The sequence below is a fragment of the Eurytemora carolleeae genome, unplaced genomic scaffold (assembly GCF_000591075.1).
Source record: "Eurytemora carolleeae unplaced genomic scaffold, Eaff_2.0 scaffold171, whole genome shotgun sequence".
Classification (NCBI taxonomy): domain Eukaryota; kingdom Metazoa; phylum Arthropoda; class Copepoda; order Calanoida; family Temoridae; genus Eurytemora; species Eurytemora carolleeae.
The window spans coordinates 232,412-255,159 of NW_019396135.1; the positions used below are offsets into that span (position 1 = coordinate 232,412).

The 22,748-nt window shown below is 30.3% G+C and overlaps 2 protein-coding genes across 6 annotated transcripts in view; one reads left to right on the plus strand and one right to left on the minus strand.

The window, feature by feature from the left end:
- LOC111695975 (solute carrier family 35 member G1) overlaps window positions 1-10,245 on the minus strand; it is an 11,015-nt gene extending 770 nt beyond the window's left edge. The window contains exons 1-10 of one of the 5 annotated variants that reach the window (XM_023465474.1): window positions 9,939-10,243; window positions 8,684-8,737; window positions 8,512-8,579; window positions 8,125-8,155; window positions 6,813-6,884; window positions 3,492-3,573; window positions 3,076-3,144; window positions 2,130-2,165; window positions 1,409-1,471; window positions 834-874 (exon numbers count right to left, since the gene is read on the minus strand). In XM_023465474.1, the coding sequence (XP_023321242.1) occupies window positions 834-874; window positions 1,409-1,471; window positions 2,130-2,165; window positions 3,076-3,144; window positions 3,492-3,573; window positions 6,813-6,884; window positions 8,125-8,155; window positions 8,512-8,579; window positions 8,684-8,737; window positions 9,939-9,984 (562 nt within the window). In that variant the 5' untranslated portion in view covers window positions 9,985-10,243. Of the gene's footprint in view, window positions 1-833; window positions 875-1,408; window positions 1,472-2,129; window positions 2,242-3,075; window positions 3,145-3,491; window positions 3,574-6,812; window positions 6,885-8,124; window positions 8,156-8,511; window positions 8,595-8,683; window positions 8,738-9,938 lie in introns of all 5 variants that reach the window. The other 4 variants (XM_023465473.1, XM_023465472.1, XM_023465476.1 and 1 more) reach the window with 4 other exon arrangements.
- The window catches only part of LOC111695983 (uncharacterized), a 48,471-nt gene that overhangs the window by 21,082 nt on the left and 4,641 nt on the right, over window positions 1-22,748 (plus strand). The window contains exons 5-13 of the mRNA XM_023465481.1: window positions 12,293-12,372; window positions 13,616-13,722; window positions 15,712-15,776; window positions 16,655-16,724; window positions 17,710-17,753; window positions 18,035-18,122; window positions 18,810-18,890; window positions 19,713-19,771; window positions 22,613-22,658. Of these exons, the coding sequence (XP_023321249.1) occupies window positions 12,293-12,372; window positions 13,616-13,722; window positions 15,712-15,776; window positions 16,655-16,724; window positions 17,710-17,753; window positions 18,035-18,122; window positions 18,810-18,890; window positions 19,713-19,771; window positions 22,613-22,658 (640 nt within the window). The remainder of the gene's footprint in view (window positions 1-12,292; window positions 12,373-13,615; window positions 13,723-15,711; window positions 15,777-16,654; window positions 16,725-17,709; window positions 17,754-18,034; window positions 18,123-18,809; window positions 18,891-19,712; window positions 19,772-22,612; window positions 22,659-22,748) is intronic.

The window sequence follows — 22,748 nt, forward strand, 5'->3', positions numbered from 1 at the left end:
CCCCCCCACCCCTTCTCCTAAAACCTTCGAATCCTTCTTTATTAATTATTTATTTATATACCCCATACTGCAGGTTTTTTTGAAAAGTTTAAAAACAGTTTTTTCTTTTTCTCTTTATTGATGCTTTCACAGATACTTTAATATCCTGAAGTTTGTATAGGATATATAGTCCTATATTTAAATTTACCATTAAAAAAACTTGTTATGTCATGGCAAAATAAGAAAACGTTTATTATTCGAAATCAAAGTGAGTTCATACTTTCTTATAAACCAGAAAATTCGTGTAAGTCCATCGACAACTTGATTAAAAAACTTAAATTGAGACGATTCTTTTCGCCGTAATAACATTCGGCAGATCGAGATAGAAATGCGAAACGTCTATACAATTCTATAAAAGGTTGGAATGAATATTCTATTCTTCTTATAATATTGACAAGTTTTGAAATGTCTGACATATGAATAGAAAACATTATAAGCACTTTATTTCAATTTTGAAAATATTCAAATAATTTCAAATTTGAAATATTGTGCAAATATTTTAAAACGATGAGGAACAAATTCACTCAAAATGTTTCTGTAAAATGTTCATACAGTTTTAGATTATTTTTATCCTCTAACATGCATGTACATTGTACAATGAATTCGGAAGAAAAGAAAAAAATTGTACTTGAAACACAGCAAACTTTAAAAGACGGAAAACAGGTCAAAAAAGAAAAACATAAAACAGTAAAAAAAATAGGAAAAACTCAACCTATTTTTTTTTAATCTAGATTTTTTTTCATATTTTGTTAATGCTTCCTTAAATGATTAGTTATATATTGTATAAAATATACCTAACAAAACGCCAGAGAGAAGAACAATAACAACGAAAAACCTAAAAATCTCATTGTTAGTTGTATACACTTTCATTAAGAAATATTTATTATCTTTTATATTTTTTTTACACAATGAAAATCTTAAAGTTTAATATTTAATTTTATTCTGATCTTGATGGTTAAAAGATCAAGAAATGTTTCTTGAACTTTAAAGGTTTTTGAACTTTTAGAAGGTATGCACGCATACATTTCAAAACTATATAAATTTAAAAGTTTGCTTTTGTAGTGACGTGTGCAGTCCCTTTAAATGACGTGTACAGTTCCTTTAAATGACGTGTACAGTCCCTTTAAATGACGTGTACAGTCCCTTTAAATGACTTGTGCAGTCCCTTTTAAATGACGTGTACACTCCCTTTACATGACGTGTACAGTATCTTTAAATGACGTGTGCAGTCCTTTTAAATGACGCGTGTAGTCCCTTTAAATGACGCGTGCAGTACCTTTAAATGACGTGAGAAGTCCCTTTAAATGACGTGAGCAGTCCCTTTAANATAAAGATAATGTAAATATAATTAGTTAAGTTCTATATTCACCTATAAACTCCACAGTGTTCTCCCAGCAACAACCAGCTCGCTATCATAACAAGAACTGGAGAACTAATTAGGAATTAATAAAAACATGTATTCCCATTCCATGAACATTCCGATTTCAAAACTATTTATAAACTATTATTTATAATCAGACAACTATTATGAAAGCGTACAAATTTATCCAAAGTGGTTGAACTAGGAATGGATAGTACATCGAATTTCTTCTCTATTATGTTCAAAGTAGACTCATTATTCTATCATTTCTGACGATCTCTAGTGACTTCCTTAAACTACAAGTTTCTTTCGATTTTAGCGTTTTCATCACATATTAAGAGATTATTGTAATGTATTAAAAAAAGTAGGAAAAACAATGTTCTACTGAAAGAAACATTGTTAACTTCTAGTTATGAAAGTGTATGGTATGTTTGTATGTATAATCTATGAATATTGTATTAGTATGATTAATATGATTCTAGATAAGAATTTTTTAATAACAATCTAATATCGATTGTCAACGTACTTTTTAGTCACAATTAAAGGGAGTGTTCCCTTTTTTGAGAATACTACAATAGATAATCCTACCGATCAAAAATTAATGGCATTTTCTTTCAAAGTAATGAACGGATTTTTGCCAGAAAAAAAAACATAAAAATTGTTCATCTTCTTTTTATCTAAATGTTAAAGGTTTGAAGTTTATACTTTTCCATGAATTTATTTTACGAACCTGAATATAATGGTCGCTGCGTCGCCGACAGGCAGTCTGGAAAATATATTTTTGAGATATCGTTGAGATGACGAAGATGGTGTCGTTTTTCTTTCTTGACAAATGTTCAATTCTAACAAATTCCAAAATGTATCTGTAGCATTATAATGTATTTTCACAAAGAATCCACAAATGAGAAAATCTATTTTTAGAAAGAAAAATAAGTATTTTTCACTCAGCCTTTAGACAATAATTTAAAATTTTGTTATTCTTGCAAAATATATGTTCTCATGTTTTAACAAAGTTAAAAGTTAAAGTTAAAGTTAAAACGCTTTCGGTCATTTGATATTTTAGCGAAAAGCTTATCATAAACACCAAAATTAAATAAATCAAATCATGAAAATCAGAGTTTTTGACAAAAACTCCATGTTTTTGTCAAAAACTCTGATTTTCTGACCCCTATATATTTTTAACCAAATGCTATTGAACGTTGAATTTTCAAACTCTAAATTCTTGCAGCAGATCACTGAATCTAAGTTTGAAATAATAAAGATTTACACCATCAGATTACAAAGATATAGAGATTAGAAGATTCGAGTTTATGACAAAGACTCAATTCCTTTGTCATAGAAAATGTTTGCTCAAATTCCTAATTCTTGCAAATCCAAGTTTTCTATACCTTGCAAATCCAAGTTGTATATACCTTGAAAATCCAAGTTTTCTTTACCTTGAAAATCCAAGTAGTCTATACCTTGAAAATCCAAGTTTTCTGTACCTTGAAAATCCAAGTTTTCTATACCTTGAAAATCCAAGTTTTCTGTACCTTGAAAATCCAAGTTTTCTATACCTTGAAAATCCAAGTTTTCTATACCTTGAAAATCCAAGTTTTCTATACCTTGAAAATCCAAGTTTTCTATACCTTGAAAATCCAAGTTTTCTATACCTTGAAAATCCAAGTTTTCTATACCTTGAAAATCCAATAAAAATGCTGAGAACTGTTAAGCTCCCCACTAGACCATGAATCAGAATGTAAAATCTAAAAACCAAAATTTTAGAACATCGAGATATTTTAGATTTATATTAATATATAAATAAAATTTCAGTTTTCATTAGTTCTTTCTTAATTTTTGTTCTTGAAATATTGAAAATGACAAACGTTTTTTAAATAATTGAGAAAAAAAAATTAAACGGGAAAAAACTATGGATACCCCGCAACAATTGTAACTTAAAGGGACTGTAAGAGTAATTTCAAGTGACCCCCTATTAATGGAGTGTCATGTCCGGTTCACAACGGTTTAAGTTTAATGGGGAGTTTCAGAAAAGATACCGAAGACTTCAGGAGCAAATCTCAAAGTCTATGATTATTTCATATATGTATACAACCTGTTAGCTCGGATTGCTTTCATATCCAGGTTTACAAGAGCTAGGATGGGAAGAATTAAAACAAACTGAACTGTGGCACGTGCTAAAATATTAAACAATATTTTACAAAACTTTAAGAAAACTGTATCATATAGAGTTGGATTTGGAAAAATAAAAAAAGGTTTTTAATTTTTAAGTTGTGCTGTACTATTTCGATACATTATTATTAGAGAGTATTTACAACAAAAAATATAAGCAAAATTTTTAAAAAAATATAAAATAATTAAATGTATATATATGATGCCTTATCGGAGTGAGAAAGGGATATATGTCTAGGATGTCTAGATATTTTAAAAAACTGGTTTCATCTTTAACATTGTCAAAAATGTACAGGTTTTTCTGTTTAGAAATTTTTAAAATGTAAATTGCGACATATTTATATTTTAAAAGTCACTGTGGGTACAATATATTAAACCATACTTTTGAGAAGAAGAATAAAAAAGCCTAGGTTTAACCCTATTAACCATATTGAAGGGGGGGGGAGTGTTTTCCTTTCCCCCCCTTGTGGTTTTTTCTAAATAACTTAAAATTTTCCGACTTCATAGTTTTGAACAAATTTTACTGATTCTTGTTTTGATGCGTAGGGTGGGTTGGATTTAGTCGGTTTTTCAAAAAAATTAGAAATGGTTAATAACCTTTTTTGTAAAAAAAGCGACAGGGATAAAATTTATATACTTGAAATACCCTTGAAAAATGGATGTTATTGCAAATATTTGTCAAAAGTAAAAATCTTTATTTTTGAACATTTTTCCGACATACTTTTTGAATTTTTTGTTATATCCTCCATTACACCCTAACCATTGAAGAGGTCTGCTTTTTTGATGAGGCAGGCCTTGAAAAACTGGACATGTATAAAATAAGATTTCCCTATCTTAGCTCTAAGGGCAAAAAAACACCNGAGTAAATCCTATATTAAATGTAGAGTAAATCCAACATTAAATGTAGAGTAAAACCTATATTAAATGTAGAGTAAATCCTATATTAAATGTAGAGTAAATCCAACATTAAATGTAGAGTAAAACCTATATTAAATGTAGAGTAAATCCTATATTAAATGTAGAGTAAATCCAACATTAAATGTAGAGTAAAACCTATATTAAATGTAGAGTAAATCCTATATCAAATGTTAAGTAAATCCTACAAAAAAAACCTACAGTACTACACATATGCATAAAATGTATACTATATAATGTAGTAATTTTAATGTGCAATAAATAGTATGATATTATATCAAAAGCCATAATTGAAAATACATTATACATTCCTTTATAATATGCTGGTTTTTTTTTGGTATTCAACAATTTTCATTGATTTTAGAATCTTGTAAATTTAAAAACTTATTTGAGATGTCCATATTTAAACAAACTCTTTGCAAATAAGTGTCATTTATTCCGAAAAAAAATCTAATCAACGGAAAATTAAACTCAAGGTTCTCTCATTGAATTTCTAATATTTCTGAGAATATATGAAAATGAAAATTGCATTTTGATTGAAAATTGAAAATAATCAAATATAATTTAACAAAGGTTCAATAATGACTCTGTTTCTAAATAATAGAGATATCATTGAATTTTGTTGAAAAATATATAGATTAAATTGAGTTTAATTCAAATTAGTTTCATAATATTGCGCGCATTGATAGAGTTGGATATTGTTTGTATCTTTTTTTAGGTTTCCAAGGAATTTAGGCTTTTAGGAAGCTTCCTAAAAATCTACGAAGTTTTGCGTGATTCAAAATTTAATTTTCAGCAGCTTTTCTTTATGAAATTATGAAAAAGAGTGATGTAAAAGCCGAACGAAGCAAAATCAATCGTTGATTAACGAGCGATTTAAAAAATCTTTTAAGGAAAAATATGTCCTGCTAGATCAAATAATATTTAAATATCAAATGTTTTCATAATAAGATTGCAATGATATAGGGATTAGACCATTTTAGTTTGTGGCGAAGATTGCAAGCGCGCTATTTTCACGCTATTTAAAAGCTGTGAACGAAAATTATATTCGTTATTAAGTTTGATGTTAAGGGAAGGTTTCTGAAAAATAAAGTTATTATTGGAAATTAGGATTTAATATAATTGATACTTTTTTATGTGTATAACACGTGACTACTAACTGACAAGAAATTAGAGAGCTAATTTAGATTATAGAAGCATCTCAACCGCTGAATACAGTCCATCTGTACGTTTTTCGATATTTCATGGGATTGTATGATTTAAGGCTTTTTTATTTTTACCTTTAGAAAAAAAATGTGTTTTGCTTGTTTTTTAGAGATTTTATAATATTTTGAAAGCCATGTTTTTATTTAGAAACAACTCTCTTGGGAACCCAGCGCTGCCAAAGTTATAAAAAGTTATTCCCGCCATTTACCCGCACTTGAATGATTTTTCCCGAGAAACTAAATTTTCGCTATTAAACTAAATTTTCAACATGAAAGTGCACCCAATCTTGACTTAGAATCTCAAAACCAAGCTAATAACATTCCCTTGGGTATTCCGAGTTACCCATCAAAGTTTGAGGCAAATAGGTCCAGGGGTTCCTGAGTTATGATCGGACAAACAAAGACACAGACAGAGATTAAAACTTCATATATATAAAAAGAAAAAAATTATGAAAAAGATTATTTAAAACTGATTTTAAAATTTAATAATAATTAATAAAAGTTAAATTTATCGCATCAAAGAAAACTAGCACGGGTGCAAGATAAATTTAAGATTTGTCATCAAAAAAGTGCATGGTAGTTTCACGCTTGATTAAATATTTTTAATAAAATTGTATGTATCTAGAATATTTACCTCACATAATATTTAGAGGGTCCAAACTAGAATATTTACCTAGCATAATATTTACAGGGTCCAAACTAGAATATTTACCTAGCATAATATTTAGAGGGTCCAAACTAGAATATTTACCTACCATAATATTTACAGGGTCCAGACTAGAATATTTACCTAACATAATATTAGAGGGTCCAAACTAGAATATTTACCTAGCATAATATCTACAGGGTCCAAACTAGAATATTTACCTATCATAATATTTAGAGGGTCCAAACTAGAATATTTACCTAGCATAATATTTACAGGGTCCAAACTATAATATTTACCTAATATAATATTTAGAGGGTCCAAACTAGAATAATTACCTAACATAATATTTACAGGGTCCAAACTATAATATTTACCTAGCATAATATTTACAGGGTCCAAACTATAATATTTACCTAACATAATATTTAGAGGGTCCAAACTAGAATATTTACAGGGTCCAAACTAGAATATTTACCTAACATAATATTTAGAGGGTCCAAACTTTTCACAAGCTTTACGGTTACAGAGCACAGTGTAAAGAAAACTCCTAAGACCCCAGAATACAATTTTATTATTTTTTAAATCAGGAAAATGATAAACCTTACGTTGTCGTAGGAAATTTTGTATTTAATTGCTTCACAGCTGACATAAATAAAGTGTGTTATATTTCTAATTGTGTTAAGAGAGGGAGCGATTAAAACATTAAAAACAGAATGGAACATACAAAATTCAACACTTTTGTGGTGTCAATCTTGGAATAATCTTAATCTTATGGAGACCTACGGATTAGTTTAATCCCTTTTTATGTACACTTGTGGTTATACTCTGAGCTGAAAACTTAAGAATGAGATATCCTTAATCCCGATTACTTAATCTGAGTATCCAATGGACACACTTTTGATTTACTTCTTAACCATTCTTTCTTGAATAAAGTAGAGAAATATCAAAAACCGGGTTTTCTAAATTAGAGAGTTCCTGCCATTTCTGTATATAATCTGAAATTGCGCGCAAAATTTCAAATATACGCGACTCTGATTGGTTGAATTTTATACACTTTTCAGGATACAAGTACAAGATTAGATTAGTCTCGATATTAAGAAAAAGAGAGGATCACGCATTAATCTCGATATCCACCATTCTAAAGTTTTCAGCTCTGAAGGGATAACTGTATTCGAGGGATCTAGCATTTATCCTCAACTTTAAAAGCGCCCACATTGGAAATCAATATAAAGCGTTCAAGATTACTGATACTCTACACAAAAATTTCGATCTCAGGACAGTCTTAGTGAAATGACATCTGTAATTTTTAAAACCTATATAACCTTGCAGGGGACAGAGTCCTGTCCCCAAAGCCCCCCACCTTTTATTAATCATCTCTTAATGTATCTTCTGCATAAAATAAAACATTGAATAAACGTTTCTATGATTAAAAAGAAAAAATAAGAAAGTAAGAAAAGATATACGTTAAAATTACAAAAGAAAGAAAGTGAATGACCATAGGTGAAAACTTTTGCGTGAAATAGCTCTAAACGTTTAACTTGATCCATACGTGCTTGATATAGTCATAACTTTGAATTTAAGATTTAAATCTTAGTAAGGTTAGCTGCAGTTGTTACTTGTTAATCAATGAAATATAGTTAAATTAATTAAAGATTGGTTAATTCATTGAAAAGAAATTAATTTATCTCCTTTCTTTGTTCTAAAATTATCCCAACATATATTTTAAAGTCAGGAGAGAGGGTCTGAAATTACAGCAATATTATGAAGTTTTGATAAATAATTGATCCCTGAAACTGCGGCTAACAGAACTCCAATAACCTAAAAAGGGGTTTACTTTGATAAATGAAATTCATAACATTGTATCACTATAAAAATTGATTTAAACATTTATATTAAAATGACATGGTTTGTATTTATAATTTCTAAATTTGATTTACAACTGAATAAGATTGGATGAAGAACTCGATTAAATAAATTTTTAATTCTGACTTTTGATTGTAAAATCCTTGACCTCTTATTAGTGCCAGAAATTCATAAATGTATTTTGAGCTCTTCTCATATTTTTGACAAAAATAATTTTGATTTGTAGGAATTGAAACATCGTCTACACTCTTGTTCACAGCTACTCCAGGGTTTAGCAGGGGAGGGGGGGATGATGGGAGGGGTATACTAACCTTTGAACATCGTCTACACTCTTGTTCACAGCTACTCCAGGGTTTAGCTGTCTCCCTGTTCCCCTCTTCTTTATCTAGACTTACTATACAAGATAATCTTTCATGTAAATCTGATTAAATTCTGAAAATTTCTTTTTTAAATTATCAATTTTAGTTTTTAAGAAGCCAGTTCCTAAGTAGTTATATTCCAAATCTTGAAATCCAATCAACTTCTCCAAACATCGTTCTAAAAAATCAATAATTAAAGGGTCTGCTTATTATTTTTACTAACCCTGCCTAGAGCGTCGTGGCCGGTGCAACAACAGTATCCATCTAACCCTTTTCTGATCAAAACCATTATTTAGATATTCGAAAAATCGATTTTTTACAATTTGTTTTCTCTGGAGGAAAAGTGCAGATTTCAGCTAGAGAAGCAAAGGTAGAACTAAACTTATTTAAGAAAGAAAAACGACAATATCTTCTCCACTGTTGCTCAGATACAGGTGTAAGGGAATCGTTGTGAATCGTACATTCCACTTTATAAATTAGATATCACTTGAAACCGTGTCGTAAACTGCTTGGCTTGATTCTTCCGCTATTTTTTTCATGGTTTGCTTAGGTTTTTGTAAAACAAACCGAAGATTCAATTATAGTTCAAATCCTAGACTTTTTTAATTTATGATAATAAATTTAAGATTTAAGATAGAAAGATGCCAGATTAACATGAAGAAGTGTTGAATAGATTTCTCAGAAATAACGCGAGTATTGTGCAATTCCGAAAAAAAAATAATCTGATCAAGAAAGAAAGAAAAAAAATGTTTAACATGGATTAAAATATGTAAACTCGCTTTAAATATTAAGCTTAAAAACTAAGGCACGACTACACGAGACGTCGTTTTTTTCTGTGATTGAAAAACTTATGACAATCATGTGGAGGTATGGACTAATAACAATTACCATTCCTTCTAAACATTTCATTTAGAATTTCGTAATAATTTATACAACTGAAGCAATTTTGTAATTTTCACACATATATAAATTGAAAATGCAACAACTAATTATGTCAAACAAAACAAACCTAAAAAGGTACATAATATATTTATTCTTTGTTATCTGTATTCTGAAGCTAGTAGGATTTAATAAACTGCAAGAGGAAGTGGTGGAACTAAATATTGTCAGTTATTTACTTTGCACTTTGCACTTCTTCTTGCTTTATATCACACGCACCTCTGCCCCTTTAGTAAAAGTAAATTCATCATATATGAAGCATAAAGTCTGACCGCGCCAACCTTGTTGCACCGGCTGGTCCTGTTGATTGTCTGCTTTTTAAACCCAATGTCCGTGCGGTACAGAACAAACTGGGACAGGAAAGGTTGACCCGGCTCGGAAATTCAAATGATCAAATCTGAACTTTCTAAATTTGCCTTTACTAATATGAAAATGCCTGCCTTTTAATTTCTGGGTATTTGAGCCTGCCCCTCCTGATTTGGACATTTGTCTGAAAATAAAAAATAAAAAAAAGATAATTCCTTGTTAAGTAGGGATTGAAAGAGGTGTCTCGTCGTTTCAGTGTTTAATTCTAATTTCCAACCTACAATAAAAATAAATTGAGTAATTTAGTCGAAGCAGGGAACGTTTGTCTTGGATACTTTTTAAGCCGATCCACAGATCTTGATTTTATTTATGAGCCCTTTAAATTTGAATATAAAACCCATCTACCTTTCGATCAATGATTAAAGTAGGGGCATCCTACACTTTCTTGTAAATGCTAATTTTGAATTATAGATATTAAGACAACATAAAGATAATATAAATATTAAGACAACATAAAGATAATATAAATATTAAGACAACATAAAGATAATATAAATATTAAGACAACATAAAGATAATGTAAATATTAAGACAACACAAAGATAATGTAAATATTAAGACAACATAAAGATAATTTAAATATTAAGACAACATAAAGATAATGTAAATATTAAGACAACATAAAGAGAATATAAATATTAAGACAACATAAAGATAATGTAAATATTAAGACAACATAAAGATAATATAAATATTAAGACAACATAAAGATAATGTAAATATTAAGACAACATAAAGATAATGTAAATATTACGACAACATAAAGATAATGCAAATATTAAGACAACATCAAGATAATGTAAATATTAAGACAACATAAAGATAATGTAAATATTAAGACAACGAAAAACCTAGCTGTATATCGTGTGAATAAATTTTATATAAAAAAACTAAAATAACTGAAACTTTATCATCTTATTTCTGTTTCGGTAACAACCATCATTAATACCCTGTATTTTAATTTATCTCTACATAAAAATCCCTCTGATCTCACCCTGCCACAGATCACCCTACAATCTCCTTCCTTCCAATCAACTCCTTACCTATCCAAAAACATATCTTGATATGTGTAACCAATTATATTCAGTATCGTTAATTAACTTCGGGCCAACCACTCAAAACAACCAACCCTGGTTAGGCGGGTCCAAACTGCAGAGTAAATTGTGATTGCTTATTTGTAATATCTCAGGCTTTGTAGATGAATAAATATATGAATGAATGAATGAACATAAAGATAATGTAAATATTACGACAACATAAAGATAATGTAAATATTAAGACCACATAAAGATAATGTAAATATTACGACAACATCAAGATAATGTAAATATTAAGACAACATCAAGATAGTATACATATTTGTAAAATGATGAATGAAATCCAGCTCAAGGATTAAATAAAAAATCATTAGAATTGACTTTTCTTTGAATTCTGTTGAACGACAGCAAAATCTTTGCAAGGATGAAATTGAAAAGAAAATAATTAATTTTCTTAATAATTCTTTTCGTCGAGTATTCAACTTAATTCAGTCAAAACTCAGCAATTTGTTCCCCCTTAAAAAGACAAGTTGCGTTTACTTAAAGAGACAAGTTGCGTTTACTTAAAGAGACAAGTTGCGTTTACTTAAAGAGACAAGTTGCGTTTATTTAAAGAGACAAGTTGCGTTTACTTAAAGAGACAAGTTGCGTTTACTTAAAGAGACAAGTTGCGTTTACTTAAAGAGACAAGTTGCGTTTACTTAAAGAGACAAGTTGCGTTTATTTATCAGGTCAATCTGGTTCTGCTTTTTCCATACATTTTTAATTTTACATTTATACATTAGTTTTTTAACATATAAAGCAAAAATATCTGTTTGTTTGTATGTCCGATCATAACTCATGGTCCCCTTGACCGTTTGGCTCAAATTTGTAAAAAATATAAGGATTAGAAAATTAGAAAACTCTGTTTCTATGATGTTAACCCTGTGTTCTTTCTTTGTGGGTAACCCTGTATCTTTGTGGGTAACCTTGTATCTTTGTGGAAAACCTTGTATCTTTGTGGGTAACCTTGTATCTTTGTGGGTAACTTTGTGTTATTGTCGGTAACCATGTTGCAGATTCTTTTCCAGATTTGTCTGGACCCTCTCCGCAAAATATGCATTCTTTTCCTTCAACCACTAACTCGGCCTTTAAACTTTTAAGATGAGAGGTTCATTCTTGCGTAGATTATTTTATATTTAATATCTACATTTATTGACGGTTTTATTGTCACTGTCGACGAAAATAAAAAGGATTAGATTTGAAAACATATTAAGTTTCAAATGATACAAATGTGTTTAAGATAATCCTATTTAGTTTTTGCTCATTTTTTCCTCTTCAATCATCACAAGTGTATTTTTACAGCTTTGTTTCTTTCTTGTTAATCCTAAGTTTAAATTTAAGATTTTTAGATGTTCCACGTTCGCCACGGAGGGATTAAAGCGCCCTAGTGGAGTTCCTTTTTTACCGACATGTTCCACTCCCGCTCAGGGTAGGTTAAGGAATACATAGCTCAAGGTAGGTTTAGGAATACATAGCTAAGGATAGGTTTCAGCTCCAGCTCAGGGTTGGTTTATACTCCACCTCATGGTAGGTTTATACTCCAGCTCAGGGTAGGTTTAGGAATATATATACTTCAGCTCATGGGTAAGTTTAGGAATATATACACTCCAGCTCTGGGTAGGTTTAGTAATATATACACTCCAGCACAGGGTACGTTTTGGAATATATATACTCCAGCTCAGGATAGGTTTAGGAATATATACACTCCAGCTCAGCAGGGTGGGTTTAGGAATATAAACTCCAGCTGAGGGTAGGTTAAGGAATATATACACTCCAGCTCAGGGTATGTTTTGGAATATACATAATCGAGCTCAGGGTAGGTTTAGGAATATATATATATACACTCCAGCTCAGGGTAGGTTTAGGAATATATACACTCCAGCACAGGGTATATTTAGGAATATATACACTCCAGCTCAGGGTAGGTTTATGAATATATACACTCCAGCTCAGGGTAGGTTTAGGAATAAATACACTCCAGCTCAGGGTAGGTTTAGGAATATATACACTCCAGCTCAGGGTATGCTTTGGAATATATACACTCCAGCTCAGGGTAGGTTTGGGACTATATACACTCCATCTCAGGGTAGGTTTTGGAATATATACACTCCAGCTCAGGGTAGGTTTAGGAATATATACACTCCAGCTCAGGGTATGTTTTGGAATATATACACTCCAGCTCAGGGTATGTTTTGGAATATATACACTCCAGCTCAGGGTAGGTTTAGGAAAATATACACTCCAGCTCAGGGTAGGTTTTGGAATATATACACTCTAGCTCAGGGTATGTTTTGGAATATATATACTCCAGCTCAGGGTAGGTTTAGGAATATATATATATATGTACACTCCAGCTCAGGGTAGGTTTAGGAATATATACACTCCTGCTCAGGGTAGGTTTTGGAATATATATACTCCAGCTCAGGGTAGGTTTAGGAATATATATATATATATATACACTCCAGCTCAGGGTAGGTTTAGAAACAAATATGATCCAGCCTTGGGTAGATTTAGCAATACAAATATACTTTAGCTCAGGGTAGGAAAACAGAGTTTAACGACGTTAATTAAAGTTAGAGACGTAGTTATTGTGAATTTATTTAAATTTTGAGGGTTTGAAGCTCTAGTTAAAGAAGTGTTAAGTTTAAGTGTATGTATATGTTTACTTGTAGGTGGGAAGGTTGAATCTAAACAGTTTCCTGTTTCTCCTTCCCGTTCCCCTGTTCCAGGCTTCAAACCAACCTTTCCTGGAACCAGGCAGAGATGTGGCAGCCTTGCGGTCAGTATACAACCTTCCTCCTGACCTTAAAAGTGACCCTCCATGCAAAGATGACAATCCCTTATATATACAACTGTCTTATCAAATTTGATCTAGCTATCTGGTTTGGTTTTTGTTTCTCTAAACTGTTTACATTCATTTGCATGTTTTCTGCGAAATGTACTTGTGCATTTCTTGCTAATTAATAACAATTAAGAAATCATCAGAATTAAGCACATTTAAGTCAAAGAAAAGGTATCTCTCACATTTTTGATCATTGTAAGATTTCAAGGGAACCCTTAATTTTAAATCGGGCATTGCCATCTTTGCACGGAGGAGGGTCACTTGAAATAACGCTTACAATCCCAGTAATAATATTGACAAGTCCACATTTATACTTTGGAGACTATAATTCTCCTAATTATCCTTATTTAAGAAATCACCAAATAATTCTATTCGAACCTAATCAACGAAAGTTTATAATTGGAGTTCTAAAAAGTAATCAAAAAATTGAAGTCCCGTACAAAATGAATAAAGATTATATGTGAACGTGAAGTAATTAATCTGATTAAACAAAAACATAATGAAAAAATCCACGAACTGTGTATAATGCGCTTTTTAAAAATGAAATGAAACCATCAATTGTGTTTTAAATTTTTATTATAATTCTTTTGTTTAAATATGATTAATTATAATTATATACAGTTAAATTCATTTACATGTATACATCGGGAGAATTTATATAATGTAGCCTTGAATTTGAATTTGAAGCTGTCAGTTGTATCTTCCTAAGTTTTCTGTCAGAAGCTTAACAGGGATATATATAGTTCACTAAAGCATAATCAAAGTTTTTGTTTTGTTTTATTGAAAATAAAAGTTTTCTAAATTAAATTTTGTGAAGATAAAATAGCCCTGAAATACACGAAACATGCTATCCTAAACATTAGATAGTTGGGCGCAAGGGTGTAATGCAAGGAAAGTTAATTGCGGTCGTGCATACTCTGCGTACACATTGAAACCAGTTCTCTTTGGACGACATTTGTAAACAAGAATAGATGCATCAGTGTTCGTTTAGTATCCGAGGAGGTTAAAAGCATTAAATTTTGATAATTTTGATAATTCACATTATAATTTCCTATGACCAGAATATTTCATTGATTTTTTTTATGTGAAAGATGGATCCCATGTCAGGCTTTGACATCCGTCTTGTGTTTACATTACCGCCCAGAGACAGAACACTGCAGTACAAAAGATATGTACACTTCTGAAATAACTTTCCTTGCATTACATCCTTGGTTGGGCGCAACATAATCCTGTAACTCTCAGCGGCATATTTAAGTAAAAAGACGACATTTTATAAATTCTTCCGATGTGTTCAAATTAATGAGTTTAACTGTATATATTATGTATTTAAATTTAGCCTTTAATGTTTTATGAACTATCTGGCACAGAAAAAAATACTTATGTCCACATGGAACCAAATTTACATTTAAAATTTGTACAGTAGTTGAAGTCTAATCCTTTGTGGGTAACCCTGTAGATATTAAAATATGATGCTAAAGCCCCGCGGTTTATAACACAGTTTATAAATAATAAATAAAAATTGTTAAAGTCTCAAAATTTTCTATAACATTTTTGATTTTTATGTTTGCGCTTTACCCTCACGTGCTTCGTTAAACAACTTGAGCAACTAACAGGTCTAGGTACACTATCGGTTTATGTATAATTCATGATTTAAATTACAAGAACACCTGTTAACTTTATGATTTTAATATAGGATATATTAGAAAATAAATCTCAAAATAAATATTCATTTTCAAAATCTTGAACCTTTTTTTTTGTTTGGTTATACTAGACCTCACAAAAAACTAAAACAGTTTTTGTAACAGCAAAAGTTCTGCTTAATCTGTTGTTGCTACATTGAGATTTGATTCATGAGCTTGAATTTTGTTTTGTTCAAAAAGTCTTTAGCAATTTCGCGAACTATCCCTTTAAAATTTTTATTTTTAGGAGCCGCCCTTTAAATCTCAACAGAAGGTGCCGACCTGGGGTAATTCCCTGCAAACATTTTCAAGGTACCTAAACTATACCTTGCTTTAATACCTAAACTATACCTTGCTTTAATACCTAAACTATACCTTGCTTTAACACCTAAACTATACCTTGCTTTAATACCTAAACTATACCTTGCTTTAATACCTTGTAAAAGGCAGATTGCTTTTTTATTATTAATCTGATACAGAGTGCTCACCAGAATAAAAGTAAATTGAAAAGATGCATACCTAAACTTTTGTATGCCATGGCATTGGGACGGAAATATATTTCTATTTAATGTAACGATTTTTAAATATATTTATAGTTCAAAACTGTTTTTTTATGATTTTCACATTTTGAATTCTTAGTAACTAGGCTTTATCCCAACTATAAGACCTCTAAAATTGAAACTGTATAAATGCAAATGCTATTTTATTTTTAAAAACATTGTATGAATAATGTAAATATATCAGTTTTGAACATATTTGGTTTGTTTAGGAATTGCAACATCTTATCTAATACTTATATCCTTCCCTTGTCCTAGACTATAAATATTTCAAACTATGAATTCTGCTAAATCAGATAGTCAAAGTTTAATATAGCAAAGGTTAACACCAAGGAGTATGAAATTAAAGGGAGATGCAACTGACGCGGCCCGCCCTACCAAATGATTATACAATGCTTGGCAGACGGGTACTTCATTTGTATAAGAAATATTTAGAATAGGTTATTGTATACGCAGTTACATCAGACAAATATATTTTAATGAAATGAAGTACCGTCTGCAAAGCATGTATAATCATATGGTACGGCGGGGCCCGTCAGTTATATCTCCCTTCTATTTCATACTCCTTGGTTAACACCATCCAGCTGCAGATTTAGAGATTTGTAAATTTGAGTCAATTCCTTTTCTATTTAGATCTGAATCTATATCTGTTCCTGTTTCTCCCAATCTTCTTCGTTCACAGCTTCATTTCCCAACATTCAAGGAATTAATTTCAGATACATTAGCAATATTAGCAGTAATTGTAGCAATTTCAGGAATAATAATATTATACTAGCAGTAATAGTAGCAATAGTAGGAATAATAATATAATATTAGCAGTAATTGTAGCAATAACAGGAATAATGATATTATATTAGCAGTAATTGTATGCAATAACAGGAATAATAATATAATATTAGCAGTAATTGTAGCAATAGTAGGAATAATAATATAATATTAGCAGTAATTGTAGTAATAGCAGGAAAAATAATATTAACAGAAGCAGTACTAGTAGCAATAGCAGGAATAATAATATAATATTAGCAGTAATTGTAGCAATAGCAGGAATAATAATATAATATTAGCAGTAATTGTAGCAATAGCAGGAATAATAATATAATATTAGCAGTAACTGTAGCAGTAGCAGGAATAATAATATAATATTAGCAGTAATTGTAGCAATAGCAGGAATAATAATATTAGCAGTAATTGTAGCAATAGCAGGAATAATAATAATAATTAGCAGTAATTGTAGCAGTAGCAGGAATAATAATATAATATTAGCAGTAATTGTAGCAGTAGCAGGAATAATAATATTAGCAGTAGCAGTACTAGTAGCAGTAATGCTAGCATAAATGTATATAGCAGAGGTCATGAACTGTTGTGTTGTGAACCTCGGGATCAAGTTTACGGATCGATTTAATTTGTTTAATTTCTCGTGGTAATCGCACCATGAGGGATAACTAAAATTGAGGGATCAAGCACTTATTCTTGTATTTAAAAGTTGTCACAGTGGATATCGGGATCAAATGATGAAAAGTAGGAAGCCATGACAAAAGTCTTTTATTCAGTATGATATTTAGTATTGCTACAAATCTAAACTGCCCTGTATCATTAGTGATGCAGGTTACAAATATAAATAAAAAATAATACTCCGTTATGCTAAGCCAACTCATTTTAAAGCTTTTATGAAATTAATGTTGAACCAGGAAGCTGTACAAAAATGGCCTCAATCTCTGGAAACTGGGACGGGGTAAGTAATGTTAAAACAAACAGTAAAAAAAATGTCCTTTACGTCTTAATCAAGTAATGGAGTGACGCGTCGTGTTCGATTCATATCTGTACCTTTAATTCAACGTCTGATCAATGTTTAATGAGATATTCCTATTTTTGTGTTTGAAAATTGACTGTTATTAATTTTAGATCATCTATATAAGTATAAAAGACCGCAGATACATTGAAAGAGATTTTCATACCATTTACATTAAGGAACATTACGCTTTAGAAGTCCCTTTATAATAAACTCTATTTCAGGATTGCTGAAACAGATGGAAGGTTTTTTGAAAATTTTGCCACCTTGATAAACGATTGGGTGGAGAGAGATAAACACAATGATGAAAAGGTAGCTTTATACTATTTACACTGGTAGAAAACACAATTCGAAGTTAAGAATATTTTGTTCGAAATAATGAACAGAATTAATTAACATTCTGTTTTCGGTAAGTTAAGATATTAAAAACAAAATTGATTTATTGAAAAATTGAAATGTTTCAATTAAAAATGTCAATTTTAAAATTCCTTCATTCGATTCTTCACTCTTGTGTTGATAAAATAAACTACAAGAGTCATGAGGTCGCCATTTTGGAACCTTAATTTCTCTTGAGATTAGACTGGTCAATTCGCATGCAACAAACAAATTTATCAAAAATATTTTTTAACACACTAAATAGGATTATTGTTAACATGAAACAAATTGACAAATTAGATAAAAGAAAATTGTAATTCAGAAAGATTAATAGTTTACGTCTTTTTAAATTTTTTAGCTAAATGTATTCTTGGCCCATTAGCGTTTCGTCTCTTTTAATCAAAACGGCTGAACCCAATTGAACCAATCTTTTTTTGAACATCATGTGGCTTCAGAGGGAGTTTTTGGTCGGTCAAGATTAAAAAGAATTACCCAAAACAAATATTGTAATTTTTTTTGAGTTTTTTCGTAATTATTTCACAATGAGAAATAAATCCAAAGTTTTTTAAAAATTGTCCACCAGCCTGACATTAAAAACAAAATGGTAAATTATCATTATTTCAGGAGGGCGAGGATGAAAACAAGCTGTATGAAGATCTCTGCTACCCTTCTCCGAAAATTGCATTTTCTCTTCCAAAACCCGAGGTAATGATCATTATTCAGGAGGTGTTGGGATTTTAAAATTGTTAGCCCCAGGCATAAGACAGGTTTTTACGATAAACATTAAAATTGAGAGACAAAGGAACTGAGTTTTTGCCACAAACTCTGATTTTCATATCGTTATTTCAATGCAACCCAATGTCATAGACGTTTGATATTTCAAACTATGAATTCTGTTAGATCAAATAATTTGAGTTTGAAATATCAAAGGTTTAGACCATGACGTTGCAAAGATAAAGGGACTAAAAAATTTGAGTTTGTGGCAATAACTCAATTCCTTTGTTTTCTTTTTATTTATATGCTATGTGAAAATAAATATTTTTATACCTGGATTTTCTAAATGTGGAACGTGTCTATCCGTAAATAAAAACAACTACTTTTTGTCCAGATTTAAACTATAAAAGGAATTGAGTTTTTACCACAAAGTCAAACTTTCTAATGCCTATATCTGTGCAACCTGATAGTTTAAACATTTTATATTTCAAACTTAGACACTTTGATCTAACAGAATTCATAGTTTGAAATATCAAGGGTCTACAACATCGGGTTGTACAGATATAGAGATTCGAAAATCAGAGTTTGTGACAAAAACTCAGTTCCTGTGTCAAAAGTTTTCTATACAAATATTTCAAATCTTCATTAACTTTGAAATATAAAAAAGTGCTGCCACATTTCTAAAAGATCAAAAAAAATGTATCAATTTTTATAATACCTTGTTTTATCATAGCATAACCAATAGGTAAAGAAAAACGGATTTTTAACTCAGCTCTGTATTAGAATTAAAAATAAGCATTTTTATATTTTTAGTTGGAGCAGTTATATGTAGAGGTACTGTACACCATTCAACATAAATTAGGAGCTAATAGGTATGGACTATGTATTGTTAGATGTATTAGATGTATGTACACAATTAGATTTATGTACACAATTAGATTTATGTACACAATTAGATTTATGTACACAATTAGATTTATGTACACAATTTATTAAGCTAAAAATCACCAACCGATTCTTTTAACCAACAAAACAAACAACTCTCATTCTTTAAAGTTAAGATTTATATCTTTCCACCAATCAATCAATAAATTCCTCCTATGGTCTTTCCACTAATCAATCAATAAATCCCTCCTATGGTCTATCTACTAATCAATCAATAAATCCCTCCAATAATCTATCTACTAATTAATCAATAAATCACTCCTATGGTCTATCTACTAATCAATAAATAAATCCCTCCAAATGGTTTTTCTACTAATCAATCAATAAATCCCTCCAAATGGTCTATCTCCTAATCAATCAGTAAATCCCTCCAATGGTCTATCTACTAATCAATCAATAAATCCCTCCAATGGTCTATCTACTAATCAATCAATAAATCCCTCCTATGGTCTTTCCACTAATCAATCAATGAATCCCTCCAATGGTTTTTCTACTAATTAATCAATAAATCCCTCCAATGGTCTATCTAATAATCAATCAATAAATCCCCCGATGGTCTATCTACTAATCAATCAATAAATCCCTCCGATGGTCTATCTACTAATCAATAGATAAATCCCTCCAACAGTCTATACACTAATCATTAAATAAATCCCTTCAATGGTCTATCTATTAATCAATCAATAAATCTATCCAATGGTCTATCTACTAATCATTCAATAAATCCATCAAAGAGTGTACCCACTAATATATCAATAAAACCCTCCAAGAGTCTATGCACTAATCCACCCATAAATCCCTCAAACAGTCTACCCACTAATCAATCAATCCCCCAATAGTCTATCAAACTAATCCATCAATAAATCCCTTAAACAGTCTATCCACTAATCTATAAACCTCTCCAACAGTCATATATCCACTAATCAATCTATCAATTCCTCCGACATTCTATCCACTAACCAAGCAATCAATCAATCAATCCCTCCAACAGTCTATTCACTAATCAATCTATCTTCAATTTCCTAATTTAATTATTACTGAAAGCAAATAGATTGGGTTTCTCAATTAAGATAAGAAGCTTTTGAGAAAAGAAGATTACATCAATTAGTTATTAATCAAGGGAACCGTCTTTTCAAAATTTAGTCAAAATTAATTTTTCTTTAAGTCGTAAAACTTTTGATCCTTTCAAACTTAAGATTTATTTCACCCCATTACATCGATTAATTGAGAGTTAAAACACTTCTAGATGTATTTATTTTAAAAAGATTGACGTTTATGTTTTGTAAAGGAGAGAAGTGCATTTTTTCACTTTTTTAATCCAAGGTGATTTTTAAACAAACGTAACTTACAATCTAGCTTAAATACCCATAATTGGATTGTTAACTTGGTAAACAGTTTTGCTCTTTTTTTTATAAAAGAACTGTAAGTTTTTTTCTTTCTTAACAGGGAAAGATAAGGTTACTAGCTGCTATATTCCAGTGTTAAGTTGTTCCTGGTCCTGGAGAACACTATAGTTTTAGAGTTTTTAGACGGTCAACATTTTGACGGTCCTCAAACATCCACTGGGGTCCATGAGAGATCGGTTCATCTTTTAGACGTTAATAGGGTTCAAACTGACACACAAGCCAAATATTAACTGTAGTATAGAGATACTTTCAAATAAAGGATTTGAGTTTTTGCAGCAAACTCAGATTTTCTAACCCCTATATCCTTGCAACCTAATGTCGTAGACTTTAGATATTTCAAACTATAAATCCTGTAAGATCAATTAAGCTAAGTTGTTTGAAATATCACAGGGTTACACCATCAGGATTCAAAGCTATGGGAATAAGAAAATTTAAGTTTGTGACAAAAACTCAATTCCTTTGTTTTTTTTTACTTAGGTTTTTTTCTTATTTTGATATTTTATTTAATATTATTATTTTATCAAAACATTTATCTTGCTGTTCCTCATAATATATATACCTATATATTGTGTAATACTGATAGGAAATGATTAGTCTATTATACAGAAATTATCTCTACACAAAACAACCAATCTAATCTCAATATTATTTCCTTTTCTACTAGAAAAATAAGATTCACTTTTCCCCTGGGTCTTAAGAAATGAACAGTGAGCTTTATTCAGCACGCTCTCATGAAAATATCTATCAGGATTTGGCCAATTACTCCTTTTAATGTAATTCTAGAAACAAGCGTGATGCAGTTTTGAATTTACAATGTCTATAATAGTACTACAAAAAAAGTATGAGGCCATGGCGACGACACACTTCAAATTATACCCGGTCTGGATCTATTTGATTTTAGTTAAAGGAAATGAGTTTTCGCCACAAAATCTCACTTTTTTACCTTACATCTTAGCAACCCAATGTCTGTATACCTCTAATATATCATATTTTGAATTCTATTAGATCAAATAGTTTCAGTTTGAAAAATCATTGGTTTACAGCATCAGGTTGCAAAGATATAGGAATTATACAATTTGAGTTTGAGGCAAAAACTCAATTCCTTTATTCGAAACCATAAATCTCAATCATGTAAAATTATATCAGATTTTAGATTTATGGAGTATATGCAATTGTGATCTGTGAACTGCAATTGTGATGTTATTTTGAGATATTGTTGCTATTTTTTTTATGAATTTTCGAGATTTCTCTTTATTTTTGAGGACATTACTTGATTCGCCTCCAGTAGTTATCGAAAAGAAAAAATATTTTAATTTACATAAACAATTAATATTTCATTAAATAAATTCTGAATATTTTTAGTTTCCAGTTTACCCAGATACAAGATGAACTGCTAGCGTATGCGAAGGTATTTTTATAATTTCATTTTGGTCATTGTATTTTTCACCAATTTTGGATTGAAATATTACTTCCCAAATTGTTTTAGATATCATATATA